This window comes from Acanthochromis polyacanthus, chromosome 10 (assembly GCF_021347895.1).
Source record: "Acanthochromis polyacanthus isolate Apoly-LR-REF ecotype Palm Island chromosome 10, KAUST_Apoly_ChrSc, whole genome shotgun sequence".
Lineage (NCBI taxonomy): Eukaryota > Metazoa > Chordata > Actinopteri > Pomacentridae > Acanthochromis > Acanthochromis polyacanthus.
In genome coordinates, this window is record NC_067122.1 from 4,449,328 (window position 1) to 4,476,583 (window position 27,256).

The 27,256-nt window shown below is 41.4% G+C and overlaps 1 protein-coding gene across 4 annotated transcripts in view; it reads left to right on the forward strand.

Annotated features, from left to right (window-relative positions):
* glra1 (glycine receptor, alpha 1) overlaps nt 1-27,256 on the forward strand; it is a 161,800-nt gene that overhangs the window by 64,583 nt on the left and 69,961 nt on the right. For all 4 annotated transcript variants that reach the window (XM_051954487.1, XM_051954488.1, XM_051954485.1 and 1 more), the window contains 2 exons: nt 9,906-9,973; nt 26,139-26,362. In XM_051954487.1, coding sequence (XP_051810447.1) covers nt 9,906-9,973; nt 26,139-26,362 — 292 coding nt within the window. The remainder of the gene's footprint in view (nt 1-9,905; nt 9,974-26,138; nt 26,363-27,256) is intronic.

The window sequence follows — 27,256 nt, forward strand, 5'->3', positions numbered from 1 at the left end:
TGGATTCTCTGTGTACAGTAGCCTGCAGGGACAAACTTCAGGAGGACAAAAAGGCTGTGTGCAACATCATTAAATGCCATCAGCTGCAAAAGGTGTAAAAGCAATGAGGCGTGTAGATAGTATGTATGTGTGCAAAACTGCATGCTAGTGGCTGTTGTGTGTGTGTCTGTGTTCCACGTACGCCTCAGTGCACCTTCGTATCACTGTGTGCAGTTTAGCATACAGACAATATACGTTCTACAGTGTGTGTTCGTTCTTAGGGGTGTTTCCTCGTTTGTGTGTCTTCTGATTCAGTGTATGTTTGTGACTGTGTGTGTTTATCCGTGTAAGATTTGTTTATCGAGTCTGTTTGCTCATTTGCACATACATCTGTTTGTTCTACACGTGTGTGTAATCCGTGACTGTGGCGTTTATTTGTCACTCCACTGTCACTGAGGTGTCTCTTCCTGTCTGGCTGTGTGTACTCGTGCGTGTGCGCATGTGTAGTCGTTTGTGTATGTGTGTTTACACAGTGCATTCGCTGTATGCTTACTGTGTATTTGGAATGTGTGTTCACTTGTTTGTGTATGTCTGTGCTTTTGCAGTTTTTTATCTTTATGAGGACCGATTTGTACGGTGGCCGACAGGTGCAAACGTGCTGCAAACGGCAAAAGCGCTGCAAACACAGAAATGATCCAAAACCAAAAACTGACAAACACATAAAACACATGCAAGAAAAAAAATGCTGCAAGAGAAACATGCTGCAATCACAGAAACGATGCAAAAGCAAAGACTTACAAAATCACAAAACAGATGCAAACGAAAAATGCTGCAAATATATAAAAACACCCACAAACCCCCAGAACAACCGCAAGAGAGAAACGCTGCAAATTCAATCCACAACGGAAGTTCACCAGACACGAAGAAGAAGAAGGAGAAGAAGAAAACATAAAACATAAAGGAAAACGTACCTTTTCACACTGAAAGATATTGCACACCATCTTTTTCTTCTTCTTCTTCTTCATGTCTGGTGCACTTCCGTTGTGGATTGAATTTGCAGCGTTTTTCTCTTGCGGTTGTTCTGGGGGTTTGTGTGTGTTTTTATATATTTGCAGCATTTTTCGTTTGCATCTGTTTTGTGATTTTGTAAGTCTTTGCTTTTGCATCGTTTCTGTGATTGCAGCATGTTTCTCTTGCAGCATTTTTTTTTTGCATGTGTTTTATGTGTTTGTCAGTTTTTGGTTTTGGATCATTTCTGTGTTTGCAGCGCTTTTGCACCTGTCGGCCACCGTAGATTTGAGTTTTACACCAGCGGTAGTTTAGGGTTGGGGTAGGAATTACAGTAAAAGTTTGTTGTCGCCAAGATAATTTCATGTTTTCCATGAAAACTCACACCTTTATTCATGTGCTAACATAACTGCACAAGGGTTTTCTAATCATCAATGAGCCTTTCAACACCATTAGCTAACACAATGTAGCATTAGAACACAGGAGTGATGGTTGCTGGAAATGTTCCTCTGTACCCCTATGGAGATATTCCATTAAAAATCAGCCGTCTCCAGCTATTCTAGTCATTTACCACATGAACAATGTCTAGATTATATTTCTGATTCATTTAATGTTATCTTCGTTCAAAAAAATGCTTTGGACATTTCTGAGTGACCCCAGATTTTTAAATGGTCGTGTCAGATAGATCAAGGTGATGATGAGAAGCAAGGAAAACGACCCGTAAGACTGGTGTCTGCACAAAGAAAAGGTTTCACCATTTCATATGAAAATCGAATCTTCTTAATGCTAATGGAAATAAAGTGTATAGTTAGAGAAGTAGTTCCACTACTCAGCCAAGCACACTCCAAATCCTGACTCAAGGGAGTAAAAACTAATGTTGCATTTAATGGCAACTCAGAATTCAGAATTTCTGGTTTCCGACTAGAATCAATCTAAGAAAAAGTCTAATTTCCAAACTCCTAAGATTTCTCAACCTACGTATTATACGTATATACACATATATGGTTCTTGAAAAGATTCTTGAAAAGACTTCACCTCCCACCCAAATGGTTCCTCAGTTACGATCTTTCCAAGACAGTCAGCTACCACGAACAGCTGAAAAATGTGTGTCAGAGAACAATGCAAGCCTGGAGGCAGTAGTTTTTTGTTCACTGTTTGAAAATGATGTAGTTTGGATGTTTGACTCCGCACCTCCAGACAGCCTTAGCTTAGCAGCTGTAAATTAGCGTTGCGGGTCTGTCAAGCTTTCCCCAAAGTGCGAAAGTGGTGTGCACTGAAATAAAGGGATTAAATACTGTTTTTAAACAGTCAACCAGGAGAAGAAGTGTCAAACTAGCATGAAGTTAATTACCAGGTTGAACAAATCTACCAGCGACAGCCGTCAGTTCATCCAGAACAATCTGCTCTTTCCCGCTGAAAAGTGAGAAGAAGTCTATTGTCTGGTTTTATCTGAAATTAGGGACGCATTGTTTAGAAAATTACTGATGACTTTGAGTGGTAGTTCTGCTGCAGCTAAACGGCATGTGACGAGAAGCAGCACGAACCAAAGGGTGGCAGGAAATGAAGAATTAAGGGCTATATAAGCATTTTGCATTAAGAAACTCTCAGACATACACTACGGGCCAAGAGTCTGGAAGGAAGATCCAATTTGTACTAAAAAAGATCATAGTTGCATTGGTGTACTTTGCAACAGAATAAACATGATTATTTAATAGAGTCACTCGTCAGAATGCAGTCTTAGTATAATTATCAGGTATATGTACTCTTGATTCTTTACTCAGCTGTTTCTTTCTAATCATTCCTGTGGTAGTTATAGAGATATGGACATATGAGTGATGTTATGTAGCTGGGGAGAAACTTTAAAAAAGAGCATTCCGGGTAAAGTTTCAAGGGTGGTTTTGTGTCTCTTCTGACCAGGACGGCCACAGTGAATGCATGGTCCTGACAGTGAAGCAGGGAGGTGGGAGTGTGATGATATGTAGCTGGAGAAACACTTTAAAAAGAGCATTCTGGGTAAACTTTCAAGGCTCATGTCAGCATGTGTGATAGGAGATTGGTCAGAACAATTATAGACCATGGAAGGAGAAACGAGGATCATCTATAGACAGGATTCACAATCCTTTTGTAAGACGGATGTATTTTAGCATTTTTTCAGTCCACCTATGATATAATTATCAGAATATTGATGCTCAGAGGCAAGAAATGGATCAAATAGGACGCCTAATGAAAGGTTTAGCTAAGCAATCTTCATTTCCTTCAAGATGCAAGCCTTATGTAATGAAGGGTCCTTCCAAGTATAGGAGTGCAGACGTGTCCGTGTGCATATGCGTGTGCAGCTCACAGCGTTCGGTAGATAGAAGTGTGCAGCTCCGGTAGCCGGTGACTCACTGCCAGCCTTGTCCTCCGTGACACTTAATGAGCTGTTGCGTCTTTTCCCTTTCTGCCTTTTTCCGCTGCATCCCCGTCTTCTGTCTTTGTTGGAAAGCCATCAAGCAAACTGTATCTGTGTCCTTCTCTCCTTCACTGAATGGTTATTAAATGAAGTGCCGTGGTAGAAAAAAAAGGGGGGGGGGGAGGTGTTCGGTGGATATTAGCTTCTCCTCCTCCTCTTCAGATTTTTTTTTTTTTGCGTCACGCGCCGCGAGGGACGTCAAGAAAAGACAAATTATGACATCCCTCCGCTCGCCTCCCTCCCGCCGTGGAGCTGGAGGACTTTGAAGGAGGGATTGCGAACAAAGCCAGGATGCGGTGGAAATGTGTCAGAGGACTCGAGTTAGGCCCGAAGAAGCCATTCTGAAAGAAAACACAGTGATAATGTAATACCGGCTGCTTTATGGATAAATCCTCTGATGCACTCAGACGTATCAGAGTCTGGGCTCGCCGGGTTTGTCGAGTCTTCATGCATCAGTCTGGTGGTCCAACGGGGGCCATTATTGAGTAGGAATCCATTTATCCCACACTGTGTTTACCTGCAGTTTGTTTCTCCTCTTGTTTAGACAAAGAAGGTGTTTATTAGATTATTATGTTTTCCTGAATGCCGCCTGAATTACGTGGACTGACTCTACTGACAGGGAGAATTGCAGTTACTGGATACAACAGGTGTCTTTGTACCCGAGTTGTATCCGATATGCTGATGCTTTCCAAGTCATGTGGGCTGATTGCTGATGCTGATATATTCACATATTTTTTCCCATTAAATTGCAAAGAACATCTCTTCTTCCAGTGGAATTAACATATTACTGTTCCTGCTTGGCAGATGCAGACATAAAACGCTTTTCAAATATACATTCACCAAGCGACGTAAGAAAACTACTTCAATTTATGGAACATTTTCAAAAGGAACTGTAAACTTGGTCAGAATTTAAAAGGCTTGGATAAGTATTTACTTTGGGAGGAGGTTGGATGAGATTCCCATAAATCCCTGAGTCTCAATTCATGCAAAGTTTGCATGACACCTGGACTACTTCTCCAGTGTTCCTGTCAGTTTGTTGGAAAAGTTTAGGCAGGTGAAGCAAAGTTTATCTGTTTCATCGAACATTGCAAATAGCAGCAGTCATTAAAAAGTGAAATCTCACGCTCTGAGGAGATGGGTGCGAAATAACGACAGGTATACAGGATGATCTCGACTTACACTGAAATTCCATTCGTACTTGGCGCCATAATGTGATTTTCGCCTTAAGTCGGAACTCACATACGTTAATACGGTGAAGATGGCTTTCTTTTTCTTCAAAGAATTGCCTTCAGAAGAGTCTGACTTACGCTTGGGAGCTAGCCTAGCCGCGCTAGACAACCCACGGCAACGAATTTAATTCTCTGCCAGGGTGGGTCTAGTTACCCTCCATAAGGCTCGAGGCTGGACGCTCCTAAAACTGGCCGGACCAATCACCATGAAGTGTAGAGTCAGAAGGCGGGCGTAACTAAGTGACGACAGAGGCGCGATGATTCTGACAGAAACAACCGCCGCACAATAAACAGTTATCTTTCGACTCGGCTTTGGCCACAGCCCTTAAAGATTTGAAGCTAAAATTCAACTTGAAAGATAAACAAAGGACGGCACTGAAGTGTTTCATTGAGAAAAAAGACATATTTGGACTTATGCCGACGGGATATGGCAAATCCTTAATATACCAGTTGGCTCCACTGGTTGGGAAGCTAATGGGACTTAGCCACAATCCGCCGGCACTCTAGGAACTCCGTCAGCCTATTCGTTGCACTGATTGGTTGTATACCTACCCAATTGCTGCAGAGTGATTTGAAAGACAACCTTTTAGCCCGCCTCCCTCCCTGTCGAGCGGCCCTAGACCCTTGTGCCTTCAGAACATGGATCTAGCGCGGCTAGGCTAACACATTCTAGTTTCCACAAAACCACAAAACGCTGTAGGTCGAGGACGTCGTAAACCGAGGACCTGCTGTACTAACGAGCTATGAGTAGAAGAAGCAGTTTAGCACGTACGGAAAGCTGCACAGGACAAACTAAAGCACGGACTGATGGTGATGAGGTGTTTCAGAGTTTATAAATGCATATTTGCGCGGCTTTAAAACCTTTCCTATACTCTGCAGAAGACAAATGACGAATGCAGAACAAACAGAAACGGTGTCAGACTTTTAGTTCTGTTTGGAAAGCATTACTCTTCCACAGTTCTTCAAGCATCAATCACCTGTAAATGAGCCCAAAGCAGAGCGAGCGTCTGCCTCCTCCTATTCGGTGTGCTGCCATTTCTCTTCAGCTTTACTGAAACAAGCTCATTTCACGTGCAGCCAGCAGACCTCGCTGATTTTCATATCTCAAAGTTTTTTTTTTGTTCTTACATCTTTGTTGCTTCATCCTCATTTCCTCACTCCGTCCTGTGAGTAATCTACTGTTTGTTCTATTCAGATGCAGTACATGTAAGTGACGTAAGGAGCCATCGCCTCTGGCTAGCTTTAATGATTTTTTTTTTCCCTCGCAACCATACATCTTCAACTCTATGATTGTACTCTAAGGTTTAAGCACAGTGGTGTGTTTCTGTGTGTGTGTGTGTGTGTGAATGACTCGGATGATATTTCTCCCCAGTGGCCTCCAGCAGTCCTCAGACTGTGACAGGGAGAGTAATTGGCCATCAAAATAATCCAGACCCCTTCCTTCATTCCCAGCCAGCCGCCGGCACGTGGAATTAGACATCGAGTTTAGCCAGGGACGTTACACACAAACTCTGTGTCCATGCTATGTCTACATATGTGTGAGTGTGTGTGTGTTTGCATGAGGCATAGACTGACTAAAGTCACATCAACATGTATCAGAATATGACTTTGACAAAGCTTTTTAAATGATTAAGAATTAGATCTTGTAATCCAGTGCATTAGTAAGAAGCCTTTCTGTTCCTCACAGGGTCCGCTGATGAGTGGATTGAATATAATGGGATTACTGTAATCAGATTACTAAACTGTATCTGAAATTTGGAGGCATTTATTACAGTAATTAATTCAGGCAAAAAACCTGAACAAAAAATATTTTAGGTACACATTTTAATACATTTTTTTTACATTATAAGAGCTGCATTTTGGGAGCAGGCTCATGAGAAATGGTGAGAAATCCTGACCAAATGTCTCAACTGAGAGTTTTATTTTTTTTACTGCTGTTTCCACTTTGCATCTTTAAAGTGCACAAAAGTGCCGAACAAGTGCCACCTGAGGCGAAAGCAACACTCAGACACTGAAAGAGTGTTTTGGAGCAAGGTCAGATGGAAAAAATGGAAGAAAAAGACATCAACAGTCGGAGGAAGTGGCAAGGACTTTAAAAACATCATGATTTTTTAAAAAGATGTTCACACTTTAACTTTCCCTCTGTAATTTCTTGTGGGTTTTATGAAGATTTTTTTCCTCTTCGTTTTCAAGATTTATTCTTATTAAGCCAGATAGAAGTTGGTAGCGCTTTCCAGATTCAAAAAGTCTTTCCACAAATCAGCGGAAAAAAACTAACTGAGCTCCAATGACACCAAACGATCAGCGTTTAAACTGCATGAGCTGAGCTGAACAGCTGATCGTGACTTCTTGAAGAGTTTGGCTTCAATTTTAAGTTTTTATCGTGACTGACTGAATCTGTGTTTTCAATTTTAAACTACCTTTTATCACTACATTCCTGTTAATTCACCGGAATACCTGATTATTAGTACAATAATGGCTTAACGTTTGGTTTCCTTTTGTGTACTAGAGAGTAAAACTGAGTATTTAATCCAGATTTTACATAAAAATGTATTTTCACAACGTCTGTGTGTCCACTGGATTTGTCTTTTTGCTGCTTCCCGTTCATTGTCTCTGTGAGCAGCCTATTGCAGCATATTCTGCTAGCATCGTGTTTCCAGAGTCAGTTTTCTCAATGACAGCTCTTCATGTGCATAAAAGTTGAGTTGTAGGGTACTTAAAGCAAATCAAGGTCACGACTCTATCTACTTTCACACACCTCAGAAGTTTCCAGAAGCATTTTTTGTAATCTGTTATCCAAATGTAAGAGAAAGATCCTGAATCAGTCAACATGTTGGTCCGGTTTAAACTTGGTGAGCAGATGGACGAGTGAAGCATTCATCCCATTAGGTGCAGCCAGTGTTGCTGAAAATTGTAACTTGTACTGATCTCCTGCTGTCGGTCATATGCATTGCCTAGTTGCATGATCGTCAAGCAACCAATGCTGGGAATCAGTGTGACCTAGACATCCAAAATCGGGTGATTTGCGAGTTTAGACGATTTCTTTGCACAAAACTCCTGAAGACTTTTCCTCAAACAGAGATTCCAACCAGCACTTTACTAACTGAATATGTTGTTGTGCACAAGGCATTGCATGAAATTGGGGTTTATTCAGTTTGATTTTAGCCTAGCCGCGCTAGACAACCCACGGCAACGAATTTAATTCTCTGTCAGGGTGGGTCTAGTTACCCTTCATAAGCCTCGAGGTTGGATTCTCCTAAAACTGGCCGGACCAATCACCATGAAGTGTAGAGTCAGAAGGCGGGCGTAACTAAGTGACGACAGAGGCGCGACGATTCTGACAGAAACAACCGGCGCACAATAAACTGTTATCTTTCGACTCGGCTTTGGGCACAGCCCTTAAAGATTTGAAGCTAAAATTCAACTTGAAAGATAAACAAAGGACGGCACTGAGGTGTTTCACTGAGAAGAAAGACTTATTTGGACTTATGCCGACGGGATATGGCAAATCCTTAATATGCCAGTTGGCTCTGCTGGTTGGAAAGCTAATGGGACTTAGCCACAATCTGGCGCTCTAGGAACTCCGTCAGCCTATTCGTTGCGTTGATTGGTTGTATACCTACCCAATTGCTGCAGAGTGATTTGAAAGACAACCTTTTAGCCCGCCTCCCTCCCTGTCGAGAATTCCTAGACCCTTGTGTCTTAAGAGCTGGGTCTAGCGTGGTTAGGCTAGTTTGATTTAGCTCTTAAAGCTAATATCCAAGTGGTTAACTGTGCCATGACAAAAATTCTGAGTTCTCAGCTGAACTGTAGGCAGCGTTTAAAGGAGATGCCAAACTTGCAATATTTATTTGCCAGAAACTAATACTAATTATCATATTTAACTGAAGGCATTTTTGTTCTACATGCCATTTTTAAAAAAAGCCTCTAAACAGTTTGTTCCAACCAGACTCTGTAAAAGACAAAAAGAAATGCCTTTCCTGATACAACCATGATGTAATGCCAAAACTAACGTGGATAAAATTTTCTTACAGTCCATGAACTAATCCTTTGTGACGTACAGTTCTGTTTGGAAAATTAACCAAATCTAAGTCCATGTTTCTTTTAAACATTTGCCAAAAATGAACGGTTTGTTCTAACGATATTCTGTTGGGAAAAACAATGCTAATGTCCTCTGCGCTTAAACGAGATGAGCGCTCCGCTCGTTGGCCGATCTCCACGCTCCGCTCCTGCAGCCAAATCACATTTGTGTTTGTACAACCTGGTAATACAGTGAATCAATGGAGTGGCCACAAAAGGCCCGATTGCTGCTCAGTCGCACCTTGACTCGCTCGTCTGAAAACAACCTTGAGGGCCGCTTTTAATCTCCGAGAGAGGAGAGCGAGGGCGGACTGCGTTGGTCATTACGATTTCCTTTGAAATGACACCTCCCGTTTATTGATACCACTTGAGTTCGAGAGACGAGGCCTTTTTCAAACCTCAAAGGGGATGTAAAATTGATTGCCGTGAGGAGATGTTTACCCGTTTTGCAACTCGGGGAACAAACTTCCTGCCGTCATCAGGTAGTCGGATGCCGTTGCAGTATTTAAGTCCTTGTTTATTCAGCCGGCGTCTGAAGGCACCTTTACAAGACTAGACAGTTTCTTTCACTTTGTTTACTTCCTGCAGTCTGTCATCAACTCACTTCAGCTTTAATCTTCTTTGCTGCGCTAATATCCGGTCACACAAACACCTCCGCACAGCTCACGTCTTGTTTGTCCTCACGTATGCACAACACAAAAAGAGAAGAACACAAAGAAGTAGAAGGATCTTAGGAGGCAGTTTCTGATAGGTATATGTAAGGGGAAGCGGAATAAATTCAAGCGTGTTTCGACTAGCCTCCAGAAATCTGCATCTCTGACTTTAGAGAGGTTTCAGTATGGCCTCTGAATTGATCACATCATTGATTCAAAGGTTTGTTGTTCTCATTAGCAGCTTAGGAAAAAAAATAATAGCACCTAAAAACCAACTACCAAAATCCAGATGTGTATACAGTTTGCTGTAAATTAACTGCACAGATTATGTATTTAAATTCTGTTCTATTAATTATGAAGCAGTTCAAAGTGTGTTTTCTAATGCTGATGAAAACTCTGCTGTTCTGCTTTTATCTCACTGCTGTGTTTATTTCCTGTAAATAATTCAAAGCTGTTTCCTGTTCGCTCTAACCTCTCCGTCTCCTCTCTGTCTCCTCTCCGTAGGTCCGCCTGTAAACGTAACCTGCAACATTTTTATCAACAGTTTTGGGTCCATCGCTGAAACAACAATGGTAAGCTTTATCTCAGTATCACTCAGCAGACAAAGGGAAGATTCTGATGTCACTTATGGGTGGATTCGTACGGTTGGGCGGCTAATGAAAACTGTCACGTCTCAAGTAATTTTGCCTGGAAAAATGCAATGAATTCATACGACGGCCACGCTGATATTCAGTGTATCCAAAAAGTTTCATTTTATTTCCTTTTTAAAAATTAAAGGCCTCCTGCCCTGTGAGTGTTTAGAAACTCCGCCGCCTCATTGAGCCCGTCCTCCATTCGCAGCACTCCATTTGAAAGAGCGCATCACGACGGCGGCCGTTTGCGTAACGGCGCGGTGGCTGTCCTGCCTGCTTGCGCGCGATGGAGGGGAAATTTACGCTCGTTCATTACACAGAAAATCCATTAGCGGTGATATAAGCGAACCGTCAACCTTCGCGCAGCAACAAGGCTCAGAGCAGATGTGGCGACGGCGAAAGCTCGGCGCGTGTGACAACAGAGGTGATCTCAGCATCCACAGCCTCAATGGATGTGGCTGAAAAACCAGGACACGCTCGCCCCTGTGTCCTCCAAAAAATACATGAATCATTCCTTCATCCAGCAAAAGCATTGAGCTTGTCGGCTGCATAAACCTTCTGCTGGACCCAAGGCCACGTCCTCAGCTGGAGTTTACATTGTAAAAATACACAATATTATTCTATTACAGCATATCTTCAGACGGAATATCTTTAAATGTTCCCAAATATGATAGAATTAAGCACTATTAGCAGTTATGTCCCTGGTAATGGGAAGCTTTTTGAATGGGTTAATCACATTTGAATGACAGTGTCCTCTTGACATTAAATTCCTCACTTATGTGAAATCTGATGTCAGTTCCAGGCATCAGTTTTTTTGTCTTTGGCCAAACACATGCAAAATGCAAATCTAGAACTGTCTCATGTGAAATTACCCCTCTTTAAATAATAGTCTTTTCATAGCTCCCCAAGGCTTGCAGTATGGTAAGAAGCTGATAAAGAAAATTGGTTTTCAAGGCCTTTAAAAGGTTAAAGTTAAAGCAGGGCATTTTATGTTCTGTATTCCTCTCAGTACCCAACAATATGGCAAAAGCAAGCGATGATAGCATCCAGCTCTGCAAATCCAAAGCCTGAGATATCTTCTACCACTGTGCCACAGAGTTTAATTTGTCCAAAAACCTATTAAAATTACATCTACCGAGCCAAACTGAGTGACACGTCCCTTCATTAACATGAACACACACACACACACAGTAGATTATTCAGACTCCACACACACCATCCTGCTGCAGGAAATACTCAGTAAATATGGATTAACCTAAAGATTAAGCTAAAATCTACAGTGCACAGCTGTTTCAGGAAATCTGCACTTGAAAATGTATAACCGTGTTGTGCTTTTTGTAGACTTGCACCTTCAGTATGAAACAGTGGGCTGGCATGTAAGAGTCACGGACAGTAGAAGAAAGAGAGAAAATGACAGAAGGCAGAGAGGAAGAGGAGACAGAAATAGGAGAGAATGTGGTGAGGCAGGAAAAGAGATGGGACTGGATATCCCATTGGGATAGCCCAATCCCAATGTGAACCTCCTGTAGTACACACCAACACACCAACACACACACACACACACACACACACACACACACACACACACACACACACACACACACACACACACACACACACACACACACACACACCCTGCTGGACTGAAAGTGCTGGCCTCTACAGATCCTCGTCATGCACAGCAAATTCCACATTTTTCCTGCACAAGCCGAGTCGATCCTTGTCACAGCACTGAGGGAGAGATCTAAGGGAAGAGACAAACAGAAAAATGTGAGAATATTAGGCAGAGGAGATACAGAACAACAGAGATTTCACCGTTATACTGAGATATGTCAAGGTTCATGCTTCTCTTTCAGCACTTTTAGGAACTTTTCTTGCATCTGTAGCCGTGTGCAGTCTCTCACAGGGCTACAGTGGTGGAAAAAAGTTTTCAGACACCCCATGCGTTTGTGAAATATTACGTGAACAATCACTCTTAGGCCTTCAAGTGCAATTTGTTTTAATACCATCACAGCCAAAATGCTAAGCAAATCCTAAAAAAGCCATTAAAAATCTAAAATTAATTGATTCCATAAAAAAACATTAGAAACTTTGAGTATTTGGTCCATTTGGTAGAATTTAATTGTTAGTTTTTCTTGTAAACATTACCAAAAAAAATCATTTGTATTCATTTGTGTCTTTCTAATGCAGCCACACATTTTGAAACACAACAATTTTTTCACAAGTATTTCATGACAATATTTGAGATTGTGTAAAATTTTAAGGGTTGACGAAGAAAACGTTCCCCCACTGTAAATACGCTACCGTTCAAAAGTTTGTGGTCACTTAGAAAGTCCTTATTTTTGACAGAAAATAAATTTTTTAATGAAGAAATCCAGTCTAGACATTGTTAATGTGGTAAATGACTAGAATAGCTGGAAACAGCTGATTTTTAATGGAATATCTCCATAGGGGTACAGAGGAACATTTCCAGCAACCATCACTCCTGTGTTCTAATGCTACATTGTGTTAGCTCATGGTGTTGAAAGGCTCATTGATGATTAGAAAACCCTTGTGCAGTTATGTTAGCACATGGATGAAAGTGTGAGTTTTCATGGAAAACATGAAATTGTCTGGGTGACCCCAAACTTTTGAATGGCAGTGTATCACTGGTCAGTTTATTAGATACATTTTGCTAGTAAAAGGCTGGACCCGTTTTGCTTTCAGAACTGCCGTAATTCTTCATGGCATACTTTCAAAAAGGTGTTGGAAACATTCCTCAGAGATTTGGGTCCATATTGACATGATGGCATCACGCAGTCGCTGCAGATTTGTCGGCTGATGCCAACCTCCCGTTCCACCACATCCCAAAAGTGCTCAATTGGATTGAGATCTGGTGGCTGTGGAGGCCGTTGAAGTACAGTGAACTCATTGTCAAGAAACCAGCTTGAGATGATTTGAGCTTTGTGACACAGTAGGTAGGTAGGCTGTGGCGTTTCAGTGATGCTCAGGTGGTACTTAGGGGCCCAAAGTGTGCCAAGAAGATATCCTCCACTCCATGGCACCACCACCAGCAGCCTGAACCGTTGATATAAGGCAGGATGGATCCTTATTTTCATGTTGTTTACGCCAAATTCGCAGCGAAAATGGAGACTCATCAGACCAGGCAATGCTTTTTCCAATCTTCTATTGTCCAATTTTGGTGAGTCTGTGTGAATTGTAGCCAGAGAAACCAAGCAGCAAGTGAAAAACAAAAGCGAAAGCAAAACTTAGCTGAAAACCAAATCTAAGAAAACTAATCATGAAAGTCATCTGCTGCACCACTACCTTTAAATTAGGTGACTACTGAGCCTGTTACAGGGTGGAGGAGGTCTTCTAGCGCTGGTATCCAACAGTGGATATCGGCCATTTAATGGGAACATCACATCTAAAACAGATGCTGCAAGAATCACGCATCAGCCCATCCTAAAAGAAGCTGACGTTATTCCCATTGTGTCCTCTCTTTATCTGAGTTTTTTCTTGTCTGTTGGTCTTAGAAGTTGTTGTATGCTTAAAGAAAAAAACAGCCAAACACTGCAGCGTGTCAAACCAGTGGGGAGCATCGTGTAACTTTTGGAGACTCCATCCACCCTCTGAAGACCACAGTCAGTGCTGCTGCTTTAATCTCTCAAAGGGTGGATTAGAGGCAAAACAAAGGCCTGAAATAATTGGATTTATCAGGTTTTATCAAAGCAGAAAATCCATTTTAAAGCTCGAGAGGCGAAACACAGAGCGAGCAGGAAGCTGTGGTCGAATGCAGGGATGGTGTTCGTTGCAGCGCGTGGCTCCGGCTTTAAGCTACGACCACAATGTCGCTCCATTATCTACACACACACAAACACACACTGCTGTGTTTGTGAGGAATGCATCACAAAGAAAACCTTCACACCATCCCAAAGTGAACACCGTCCTAAATCTTGTCATTTCCCGCAAATGTTTTCTCTAGGAAGGTGTTAAGCTCTGACTGGTCCTCACAGAGATAGACTCAGCTACACACACACACACACACACACACACACGTCCACGGTGCTGCTGGGCCGGAGCACAGTGATAGATGGAGTCGGTAGAATAGCGCAGTGCTTGTCCAAGTCCCGGCGGTACACGGCTTTATTCCTGTTTCAGCGCTCTCCCCGCTCGCTTGCTCGCTCACTCTTTCCCTCTCTCTCTCTTCACACACACACACACACACACACACTTTTTTCCACATACACCAGTCTTGTTCACTTCATCCATTTCTCTGTGATATTTCATTAAAATGATTGAAATCTACAAGTTGCATTCAAAATTTTGAGAGGGAAAAAAAAACACATTTGCATCAGATCCTACAAAAAAATTTAAAAAATTTACAAAGAACAATTCTGTGCAAATGGATCCGGGATTCATTTCGCTGTGACTATCAGAAGAAAATCATCAAAATTCAGGGATTATTCGGCCCAAGTGCAGGCAGTGTTTACAGAGCCAACAGGAGACAAGCATGGAGGCAAAATAGAGAATAAAATTAAACATACTGGGTAAAAAAATAAACCCATCTGTGGAACACCCTACCCGGTCACCTTAAAAAAATATATAAAAATTACTGTCACTCTTGTATATTCTGTAGATTTCTCCTATATTATATTTTCTATATTTTTTTTAATCTTATTTCACTTTATTTTACCTTCACTTTATACCCTAATATTCTGTGCTGTCTCATTGTTCACTAAATATCCGTGCTGCTGTAATAATTTCCCTCTAGGAATTAATAAAGTCATCTATGTCTAAAAACACTCAGAACTCTACAAGAAGATACAGACCTATAATACAATAAAAGCAGCATAAGTAAGTTCAAAATGTTCACAGTCAGGATGTAATTTGAGCTCTGCAGGTAGCAAATGACATATTTTCGTATACGTGTTTCATTAGTAGCTACACGTTGATCCCCTGCACAGATGAAGCTGTTTCTCCTCATGAGAATTTAGGTGCCTTATCTGCTCCTGAACCCAAAGCTCTGAGAGGAACCACAAGGCCGCTGAACACCTGAGGATTATTCCATTAGACATAGTAACAAATGCAGTCAGTGAGAGGCGGTTGGATATAATCTATTTGAAATGTTGTGCTATACTCGAGCTCTCCAGCTTTAATAACTTTATTCCCCTTTCTCCCCTTCCCTTTCCCACGTATTCACAGTTATCTCAGCCCCTCATTCATTCCCTCTCTTGCTCTCCATATGAAGGTGTATGAACAGGCTTTACACGCTGCGTTAAAGTATTATTGCAAGCTTTATCCCTCTTTTATGTTCACTTTCTGCTCCTGCATCTCTCTCGCTTCGTTTTCCTCCGCTCCTACTATAGAGCAGCATCACGGCTGTGGCTGTGATTGGATGTTGCTTTGAATGTATGGCTCCTTAAAGGAACAGTCTGCAGAGTGGATCTGAGATAAGAAAAGATGTTTGAATGGGAGGATGATGGTGTGAAATAGCGTGACGCTGTCTTGCTGCTCAGGTTATCCTGTAAGATTACAAAGTGACTTTGATACAGAGGACCGTCGCTCACATTCACAGGCTTCTTTTAAATGCAACCTTGACTTTGTCCCAAGTAGATTTATGTCGCGGCGTTAACCATAGAGGCATTAACAGATCAAAACGTCCATGTGTTCATTTAGAGGTCAGCAGTGCCCCAGACTTTCTATAGCAATTCATTCCTTTAACCCTTAGATGCCCTGGTGAGGTTGTTTTCTGCCAATATCTTTGTAATGAAAAGTTCTTGTCTTTTCATATTCCAGCTATTCCTCAAAATAACAGTTTTTTTATATCATTCCATTTCAATTTTTTAAGTTGCCTTTTAAAAAAATTGTAATATTTGTATTACTACCCTGTTTATTCAGTGATATCATACAAAAGGTGATAAAGTGCACAAACTCGGTGGAAAAGAGTGGAAAAATGTCCACAAAATGGATTATGACATTTTTTCCAACCATCAGAATGTTAAATATCAGATGTAAAGTGAAAAAAATCAACATATTTCAAACATGAATCATTCCTGTGTGGGCAAAGCTGTAATGCAAACAATAATGCAAATGATTATCCTCAATCAAAATGGCATTAAAGCATTCATTCTCATTTATAACTCACTTATGGAAGAGTGGAGGGTCCAATCACTCGTGCATCTAAGGTTGAAAGCATGTTTGCCTTTTATATTCTCTTTCCTTTCTGCCGTTTATACTATTGGAAGCAATATTAATAGGCTTGAAATTCAGTTGACTTGCAACAAAACAAAGAAAACGTAGATAACATTTCTGTCAAGTAATTTTTTTAGTACTTTGGAATTTTTTTAAACCCACAAAATCTTTGGTTGACACTACATTTCTGTTGATTAATTGATGCCGAACCTCTCTGCCGCCTGCACCGTACCTGTAGCCTTTTATTCAAATGAACGGAAGCATTTCGGAAAATTAATGTACATCATGAGGTCTCAGTTTTAAAAAAATATAAAGTGTTTTTTTAGCGTCTGTGTCATTGAAAGGCTGGCTAATCAGAGCAGCAGTAATGAGATATTTTCTGTGTCTGCACACATCATCTCCGACTGTTGTAGTCTTGGTATCAGCTGCAACACAGATCTAAATATTGCCTCAGGACGGAAAACTATTCATACAATTGCTGCAGAGTGGTGCCTGTTTTTCTTTCCCAGATGTCCACAAAACGATCGTTTCATTTTTAGAGCCATGTCAACACAAAACATTTTTGTAATCAAACTAGTTTAAACTAGGGCTGGCCCGAATAGTGGTTTCTGGCCTCCGAATATTCGGAGACGGCCCGATTATTCGGATCCGTTCGTCTGGTCTCCCGGGTGCAAATTTTGCCTTCGTTTTGTCTTCAGTTAAACTGAAGAATTCCCAAACAGCGGAGGTCCTTCGGCATCATGTCTTATCCGATATCCGGACACCGCCGTCGCGAACGAATATTCGGGATATTCGGGTCCAGTCCTAGTTTAACCCTTTAAGCTGCAGTCAATTCCAGCCATTTTCAGTACAAAAAATCGCTAATATTCTATTTGTAAATAAAAAATATGACGAGAAATACGGGGAATATTGGACGCGCATCGCGAGGTGCATTTCCTTGAAAACAACCGATTCGTGGATTTTATACCGACTTCAGGACATGTTTTGGACAAAATATGTTACTGGCTTGTTTCGTCTGGATGTCCAAGGTTGGATTATGGCCGTTTTTTGTGGAATATTTTCATCTGTGTGTAATAATGAGCCCGGAAATGTGAGTCGCGCTGTGTGCGTTGAAGCCGTGTATAGAGAACGGATGGATGGATATTCGTTGTTTGTTGGACAAATGTGTTTTTCTCACCCGCTGTGGTAATCGCATCTGAAAGTGGTTTATACCGGCGGATGCATGAGAATCTAAGCTTTCCATCGGCGTATAGTGTTTGTATAATCGCGTTTGCAGCCTTCGGACATTCTTTAAATTCCTATGCAAATTAGTAGGTGTACTGCCGGCGGTACACTGAAGTTTAACAAAAATGTTTAAAAAAAGATTGTATTTGTCTTTACAAAAGTAACTCTGTGCAAAACATCAAATGTAAAAATGCATCTTAAAAGACCATTTCCTATTTCAGTGACAGAAGTATCACACAAATATTGACCAAACTCTCAAAAATGATTTAAGGAGGTTATCCCTCATGTTGTTATTTCATTGGCAACCCAGATTCTTCCTTGCCTGCACCACAGGACACCTACCCAGGAATTATACCCATGAGGTGCCATGTTGAACTCCCAGTGACCAGTATGAGAGAGTGTGAAAGCAATAACACCAAATTTAGCACAGCTGCTCCTCATTCACACCTGAGACCTTGTAACACCGACTACATGGCTTACTGGGCCCAGTTTGGACATTTTCACTTATGGGTGTACTCACTTTTGTTTCCAGCAGTTTAGACATTAGCGTCTGTGTGGTGTTATTTTAAGGGTACAGTAGGTTTACCCCACTACACAAGCTGTACACCGACTACTTTACATTGTATGAAAGTGTCATTTCTTCACTGTTGTCCCATGAAAAGATACACAGATATATAACTGCAGTCATTAAAGCATATTATCTTACAATGCACAATGCAAGAACACCAAAAAATACAGATAGGTGCATTCAGTTTAAACAATGCTTCCTGATATTTTTTTTTTGTTTGAAGCCAAAGCAGCTGGTATGAGGCATAGATCATTGGACCAGTTGACCAAAGAATCACTTTGCTCCATCCAACTCCTCACAACGTTTTGGTCCCACAGTCCAATATGATGTTTTAATCCGATTCCTGAATGTAGAGCTCATTCCCAGCACTCACCAGCTTATGATTTAGTCTGAGGGAGGCTTTTAGACACAAAGAAATATAGGTTTAATTGCATCGTGGGTCAAAACTGTCCTTCATTAAAATCACCTTCAGAGACATGTTTGCTTCTCGGATCCTCTGTAAATTGACTTGACGTCCCGCTGTTCTGCCGGCGGTGGCGGGGGCCGGTTTTGACGCCGTGCAGTAAATAAACAGCATCTTCCTCCCGCTCGGTGCAGCGTTGTCTGAGCAGAGCAGATGTGCTACCATAATGTGTGAGCCTCCGTAACCTCCTACCTTCCTCTTCCTACCTGAGCAGCATCCAGGGAGCCGGCAGGATGTTATGACAGGCGTGGAATTAGAATATGGCTGCCGCTGTTTCTCGGAGTTATTGCAGTTGTTGTTGATGTTGTTGTTGCTGGAGGAAGAGGAGGAAGACGATTGCGGTCTTTCATGCGTGGTTTACTGCCTGAGTTTAATACACGCTGAAATGAGCGCGGTATTGTGTAAGTACAGCAGTTCCTCTGCTAATGGTTTCATAACAGCGTGGCGGCGGTGGATGGTAATTTGAGGGTCGCGCTTACCGGTCTGATGGCCTTCTGTCATGTCCTCACATGGGAGTGTTTATTACAGAGCTGCCTCGGTATCAACGACATTTTTTAATAAACCAGTTCCTCAAATGAGCCAATTACTCTAAGCTATTTCCTGAAATTCAATATTTCTGCTTTCTGATTGCTTTTCTGTCGACTGTAGCCATGTTTGTCACACAAAACAGCAGAAATAACTGCAGCGCGTCCATGTCTGACAAGCCAAGAAGATGAAAGTGAAGCAGAATTACCGATGACAAATTGTATACATTAAGCTTCGATAAAGTTTGAGCTCATTATAGCTGAGCTGTACCGTATTTAGATTTGTGGTGAAACAGAAAATTTTAACCTCCAGGTATCTTCAGTGTCCGTATACTTTAAAAAATAAGCTTCTGGGAACCATAGAAATTGGAAAAATATCTAAATAGTTACATAATTTTCTAAATATTTTGAGGAAACATGTTAAAAACTATGAAGTCTGACTCACCAGATGTACATTTGGGTGTAAGTTTGACTTTTGACATGACATTCTCCTCGCGTTCCCCTAAATCAACCTCAGAGCAACAACCTGAGACTTAAACTAAGTTAACTTTTGAATGCAGCCGTGGTTGTTACACAAAATAGCACACATTTTTAACAGAAATAACTGCAGGGTGTCCGTAACTGACAAGCCAAGAAGATAAAAATGAAACAGAATTACATTATGTCTGAGCTTTACAGTAATTAGATTTGTAGTTTGTTGTGAAACTGAATTTTTCAACTTCCAGACAGTTTCAGTATCCATGTACTTTAAAATAATAGGCCAGTTGGAACCATGGAGATTGGAAAAATATATAAATAGATATAGAATTATCTAAATATTTTGAGGGAACATGTTAAAAACTATGAAGTCTGACTCACCAGATGTACATTTGGGTGTAAATTTGACATTTGACATGACATTCTCCTCGCTTTCCCCAAAATCAACCTCAGAGCAACAACCTGACACTTCAGACTGCAAGTTCTGACAAAGATTTGGATTGCGCAATCAGACAGACTTGCTTGGTTCTTTCAGTGAATTAGCAATTTTCTTGCACAAAACTACTCCCTATTTTGACACTATTTTGCAGGAGCATCATTGCTGCATCTTGATCTTAGTACACCTAAAATGGAAATGATTAGTTTAAATAAACACAAACGAATTTGAAAATGAAGTGCAGTCAGACCATTCTTCAGCACTGGTGATCGGCTGTGGAGATGGGTCTAGTTGCACCATGAAAATATACTTCAACTAAATTAACTCGCAGCTTTAATGACTGATAATTCAACAGAAACAGCTCACCAGCTATCTAGATAAGAAATCAAATGTTAATAACCAACTTTTATGATGCTCAGTAAGCATTATGAGCGGTTCTGATGTCGCATAGATGAGTCATAAATGGATTTCAGTCTGACACTGAGGTGTGGAGGGAAGTCGTCACTGTCCTGGAGTCAGAGGAGGAACAGCAAGAAGTCACAGTTCATAAAGGAAGGCTCAGACACTTGTGTGAATGCGAGTGGATGCTGCTAATCAGCTGGTGGATGAACAGATTGGTAAAAGGTTACACTTGTGATTTGTAGACTTTGAATAGTTCAAACCCCCTCTGGGATGCGTGTGACGTCTGAATGCATAATTATCTTTGTTTGGAGCGGCTCCACCAAGTCCATTTCTGCAACTTTTGCCCTTTCCAAGCTCATATCAGACTGCCTGGCCGTGCTGGTGACTGATGATCCTGGCACGAGCTCTCCTCCGTACTCCCTCGTTCCCCTCTCTGCGTCAACAGACTCTCCTCGTCTCTGCGCCATTTCAGGTTGTTCATCATATTCTCGGGTGTAAGAAAAAGGCGACTCATTCACCAAAGGTCAAGCTCATTTGTTTCATGTGAGATATTCAGTGTAATAAACAGTGATAAACGGGGACGGGTGTCAGGCTGATTGCCATGTGACTGGATTCCGCGCACACACACTCATGCAGCTGATTGCTCCTGTAAATGCCACCCGCTGGGGCTGCTGGCATGGCCGCACCTTGTCCCCGCGATGCATTTCTGCTACGCCACGCGGCTTAATGATGGCTCCAGCCTGGCCGCAGCAGCCGAGCTCCATATTCTGAAAATAATTGACAATTAGGGAGATGGAGGGGCAAGCTAAATGCCACCCCGCGCTGAGTAAAGAGACTCGGGAACGGAGAATGGGTGGCGGACGGGTTCCACAATAAAGCACTGAGGGAGCGCCAGCTAATACCCTCTACCTGGATCGATCGGGCTGCACATACCGAGCATTTGCACAGCCGTGTGGAAGAGAGAAGCGTACATTTGAAAACATTTATGTAAATTCAGGGAACAGTCGGCTGAAGCTTGTGGATATATCATTGTGAGAAAGACAGACTCTGTGTGTGGAGACATTGTAGTTTTCATTCTAACCCTTCAAACAGAAAACGTCTGAACTTATACCACCTTAAACAGACACTGTTCACGTTGTCTAACTTCAGGGTAGACAGGAATTCCAGAAATCCAGACTGTAATTATGGAGGACCATTGCCTTAAGACAAACATTATCAAAGTATACATTATGCATGCCATAAAAAACAGACACAATTGTTTTCGACCAGCAGAGACCTCCAGCAGTTGAAGTAATAATAGGGAACCAAGAAAGATGAAACTTTAACATTTAAGATTGCTTGCTTAAGTCTATTTACAGTTCGAATACGCAATTATTATTTGGAACAATGACAATAAAAGTCCCCTAATCTTTCCTAAATCCTTTTTGTAACCCAAGCCGAGTTATTTTAGTGCCAAAACCAAACCAAACTGTTTTGTCACTATTTCCTCCATCTGTCTGGCATTCTCACTGCAAACAAACGCCTCGGACGGGATGCTAATCAAGACTGAAGTGAGCTAAACTCATGATTAACCTATTTTGTCTTTACATGTAAGGACAGAAGGTTTTACATCTTACATCTCCTCAGTCCCGTCTGACAGTAGGAGCTTGAAGCTCACTTGTGATGCAGTCTGGATTTAACTTCCAAACTCCAGCTGGATGAAACCTTTTTAGACTAAAACGGAATCTTCTATTTTAATCACTATAGCAAAGATCAGCAGTTTAAGACCGAGCCAAACATTTCACTGCAGTTTTATTTGTCATCTGTGCTGTGCAATTAAATAAAGGTTTAAAGCTATGGATTACCCTCAACTTTCACGCATTTTAGCCAAACTAGTCTTCCTGTAAAGATTTTTCTTCTACCCCCATCGAACAACGAACCATGCTCACACACACTCTAAGCCCTTGTCTAGATGTACATGGGTATTTTTTAAAATGTAGCTTTTACTGTGCATTTTGGCTGTTTATTTACATGCACATGCTTTTTTTAACTGATCTTTTTGAAATCTCCTCCCAAGATGTAGACTCTTGTGATGACAGATTGTGCACCATTCTTTACATGAGGTGATTTTGTGTTATGATGAATGCCGTTTTAAACTTGCTAACAGCACTTTTTGCGTGTTCACTCATGATTTAAACAGAGGAATTTGTCCTCTTTGCTATCAGTCCACACATATGATTCCCCTCTTTCCACAATGTGCTGTAACAGAACTAGTAATGGCTTTTTTCAGGTGTCTGAATGGCCAGCACGGCTTTAGGATTAGGGTTGATTCACTGCACGTTCATTCTGCACGCTCTCGAAAGTGCTTCTACCGCATTTTTGCATAGATTATTTTTTGGGCAACAAAGGAGGAGAAACATCTGTTTTAAAAAGTACCAAAGTGTGTTCAGACTAGGCCTAAGTGTCTTTAAAAAAAAAAAAAGCAACTCAACAGAAACGTTTGTTATCAGCTTCAGCTTGAAGCCTGCGAGTTTGAAATGTGTACATGCAGCGGTATAAGCCCTGTCTTTGAAACATACTCTCTAAACCCCTCTGTCCTCTGTTCATCTATCCTTCTGCGTGTCCTCCCATTGTATCTCTAAATCTCCTCCCGGTGTAAGACTAAAGAGGGAGCAGCAGATCCACGACCTTCAGCTGCCAGGACAACTCTCCACATCCATCTGCCTGTCTGCGCTCTGCATGTCTCTATTTCTGGCAACTTCCTCGGTGTATGTAGTTTCACGGTTCTCCTTCAGTTTTGTGGAACTGCCAGATGTCTGCAGCACTTTTAAAACCTTCGTTTTATCAATCAAGCAACACAAAAGGCCTCGAGAAGGAGCAGACAAATAGGGATGGAGAGTAAAGAAATGAAAAGCCGTGGTCGTCAAGGCCGAGGTAGATCTGAGGCGCTGCACCGCTTCACAGACGGGAAAAAGATCTCTGAAATACCTCAAGGCTACAACTCGCTATTACATTCACATAAAGCAGAAAATGACATATGGATGAAGACCCATAACCACCTGCTCATTCGACCGCGAAATCCTGTCCATCACTCCATCGCTACATCTGCCGGTATCTGTCGATTCGTTCCTCCGTGTGGAGTTACAGCATCTCGAGTCAGCAGTGCAGTGACCCTTAACGAGCCTTTTTTCCTCCCTCCTCCACATCTTTCCTTCTGTTTTAAAGGGAACATCTCTCCACGGATACATTTTACATCCTTCTGTTCGTGGGGTTTCAGGGATTTATGCTTTATAATGTTAGCTGCTTGTGCTGTAATTTAATTTCTCTGCCAAAACAATTTTCCTCCAACCCGCCTCGTCTGCTTCGGAGAGACTCCAGAGGACGACGCCGTGGTAGTCGTCGGTGTACGGAGCAGTGGTAATAGGATAATATGAGGGTGTATAAATAATGTATTTTTGTGTAATTGTTGAATTTCCAAGGGAATCCAATGAGCTCTTGTGATTTTGAGGCTGGACTCTCGGTTCTCAATGTTCTCAAATTAGTTTCCTTATTTTGTTATATCCATGAGAACAGAACGGAATAGACTGATTGGTTTTTTTGGTTTCTTGTCAGGGGATGTCCATACCGTACGTCTGACATATCATACAAATAGAAGCAGTCAAGGTGCAGCGCTGGATTGGCCTGCATTGGAAAACAATAAATTTAGACTGGGGCGGCATGGCTCAGTGGGTAGAGTGGCCGTCTTGCAACCGAAGGGCTGCCGGTTCGATCCTCGCCCCATTGTGCTCGAGGTGTCCCTGAGCAAGACACCAAACCCCGAATTGCTCCTGATGGGGTCGTGGTTAGCGCCTTGCATGGCAGCTTCCGCCATCAGTGTGTGAATGTGTGTGTGAATGGGTGAATGTGATGTATCATGTAAAGCGCTTTGGGTACCTTGCAGGTATAGTAAAGCGCTATATAAATACAGACCATTTACCATTTAGACTGAAAACTGGCCTTCATATGAAACATAATACAAGAGGCTGCACCAGAGATACCACATTGGTTAATGATAGCATGAGACAAAATTGTACAACTCTGGTGACAATTATTTTCTCCTCTGCTGAAATGATTTGAAGCTAAAACTAATAATGTAACAGAAACATACACTCACATTTTTAAGCTAGTATTGGCACGACAAGTTGTAGTTATTGGCAGAGACTTGCTGTCTGTTTTTCTTTTAGTCGACGAGGCAGAAATTCAGATGGTACGATTTTTACATCAGTTCAAGGGTAAATAATTGACAAAATACTTCTATGGCAGACAGGGAGCCCCTGTAGACATCAAACTGGAACCTAACACAATCCCAAACACCCACCAATTTGATTCCAAATGTTGGGATTTTGCAATATCCAGCCCGAAATAAGAACAAACAAGTTTTGATTAAGAAAATGTCCAGATTTGGATGCATCTTTGCTCAGAATCAGTTTATTTGTCTTCAACAAAACAAAACAGGAAAAACAGAAACAGTAGAAAACGGTGCATTCAGGAGCACATAAACAGTTTGTAATAAACATTTCTGCTTGTTCAAGAAGATGATAAATGGTGTCATTTTTGGTGAGTTTCACAACAAACGCGTCTTTTAAATGGTGGTTTTTGTGTTTCAGAGGGTTAAACGGTGCGTTCAAGAGCAAATAAACATGGATGTAGCCATGGTGACATCACTCTTTGATCAAGCTGTACATTAGAATATACAAAGCAGTATCAATTTTCTGCATGACAATAAGAAGCAGAGAGAAACAGGTAACAAAAATAATCAACTGTGTGAGTGAAAATATGATTAAAATGCAATATATGAAGAAAAAAACGCATACATGAATAAATATTGATTCGTGCTATGCATGACAATAAATTATCAAACAGTGCAGCCCCGTCCTAAAACATATCTTACTTTATCGCCTATTTTCCTCTAAATGGGACCATAATTTACAGAACAAACATCATGCTGCATTGAACGAGTATCGAAGCAAGCAATTGCGGCCATAAACTCATGGAAAATGTTTACTGAGATGATAAAATAGGTCAGAAGAAGTCAGTTTCTCGACACTCTGTGGGAAAACCTTTGAATGACATCTAGCCGTACACAAACATTGGTTCCGTATAGTTTTGATGTGTCGTTCAGTAGTTTTGTTCCTTAAATACGCTCAGTTTGACAATTTGTTGCTTAGACTGTTGAAATCAGTCCTTGACTTGTCACTGGTACACAACTGGTTAGCTAATAATTTTTATTATTCATCCCGACCTTATATTTAACGAACCACCATAGTGCCTCACTGAAGGATGTCAAATTGCTGTTTTAGAAAATGACCTGCCTTTAATTTTTAAGCCCACTGCACTGGCACTCCCTTCATCAATCTGTCATAATGACCGTGTCTTACCTAAACCTTACCAAGCCCATGTGGGAATACAATGACGAATGACTTCCTGAACACTTGATTTAACGTACTTCAGACTTCGCCAAACTTGATTCAAGGATGTAGCTTTCTTCCAACAGCCCACCCCGGTCCAGCTGCAGATCTTTGTTTTAGAATTTAGGAAAATGTCGTAATGCTCATAACTTAGCCAGAAGTGTTCATTGTTGAAATGTTTCATCACACCTAGACTGAATTTTAAATGTCAGCTGGTATGCTCCTAAAATTCGTCAACAGAAGCCATTAGAGATGATTGGATTTAAGGCACACGTGGCTTGTCTTGCACAGTAAAGACAAGAACTCTGTGTTGTCTCATTCAACAGAAATCTCTGCATTTTCCTATGTACATTATACTGGAATAAATACAAACATAGGTCTAACACCTCAATGTCCTGTGTCTGCTTGCAGGACTACAGAGTGAACATCTTCTTGAGACAGCAGTGGAACGACCCTCGGCTGGCCTACAGCGAGTACCCCGACGACTCGCTGGACCTCGACCCCTCTATGCTGGACTCCATCTGGAAACCTGACTTGTTCTTCGCCAATGAGAAGGGGGCCAACTTCCACGAGGTCACCACCGACAACAAGCTGCTGCGCATCTCTAAAAACGGCAACGTGCTCTACAGCATACGGTGAGTGGAGGAAGTCTGCCGTTTTATGTTCCAGCTGCGAGAGCGCGTGGTTGTTAAACTGACTGCTGCAGCACAGATGCGCCTTAAAGCTTCCATTTTGTTGGTTTTGATGAGGGCATGCAAACTTTGCACAAGATGTTTTCAAAAATTCAACCCCCCCCCCCCGAGCGCCATGTTGGTGCCACAGAAACACTTTTATGTTTGTGAGTTGCTGCAGGTTGTTCTATCTTTTTTTTTTCTGTAAGGCATCCATTTTTCCACATTTGATATGATGAATACCTTACTATACTCTGGTTTTCATGAGCTTCAGCCAGTGTTGCTATCAAGAAGAAGCAAGCCAGACCTGCTAAACAGAGTCACAGTAAATTCATTGCATTTTCATGAAATTGTTGTGACAACTTGGGAACAAAGCATGGCAACACATCTGCTGAAATGTTCCAAAAATCACCCAAAATGTGACAATGAAGCAGTTTAAAACTACCGATGCCCAATCCAATCTTAAAAGTCATCGTCGGTTCATCATTTGAGTGTTGTAGTTTTCTACTATAATGCAGCACCAAATTGAACTGTCGTAAGGGCTGCATATGAAGACATATTTTAATTTGTTTACCTGATTGTTTTGTCTAAAAATTTCTGCATGAAGCGAAATTGTGCTGAGCTCGTTTGTTATTTTGTTAAGTAAAAAAAAGCATTAAGGAACAGCGTCAATGCAGAACTACATGCTTCTTAAGGCATTATGGAGCTATTCAGTTGTCAAGCACATACATTTAGTTGATTTTAATAATTTTATTGTCCTTGAAGTGTTCATAAAATGACATAAAATCAGGAGTCAGTATTAAATGACTCAGATCAGATCAGGTACAAACTTGACTCCATGGTGAGTAGTGTAAACTG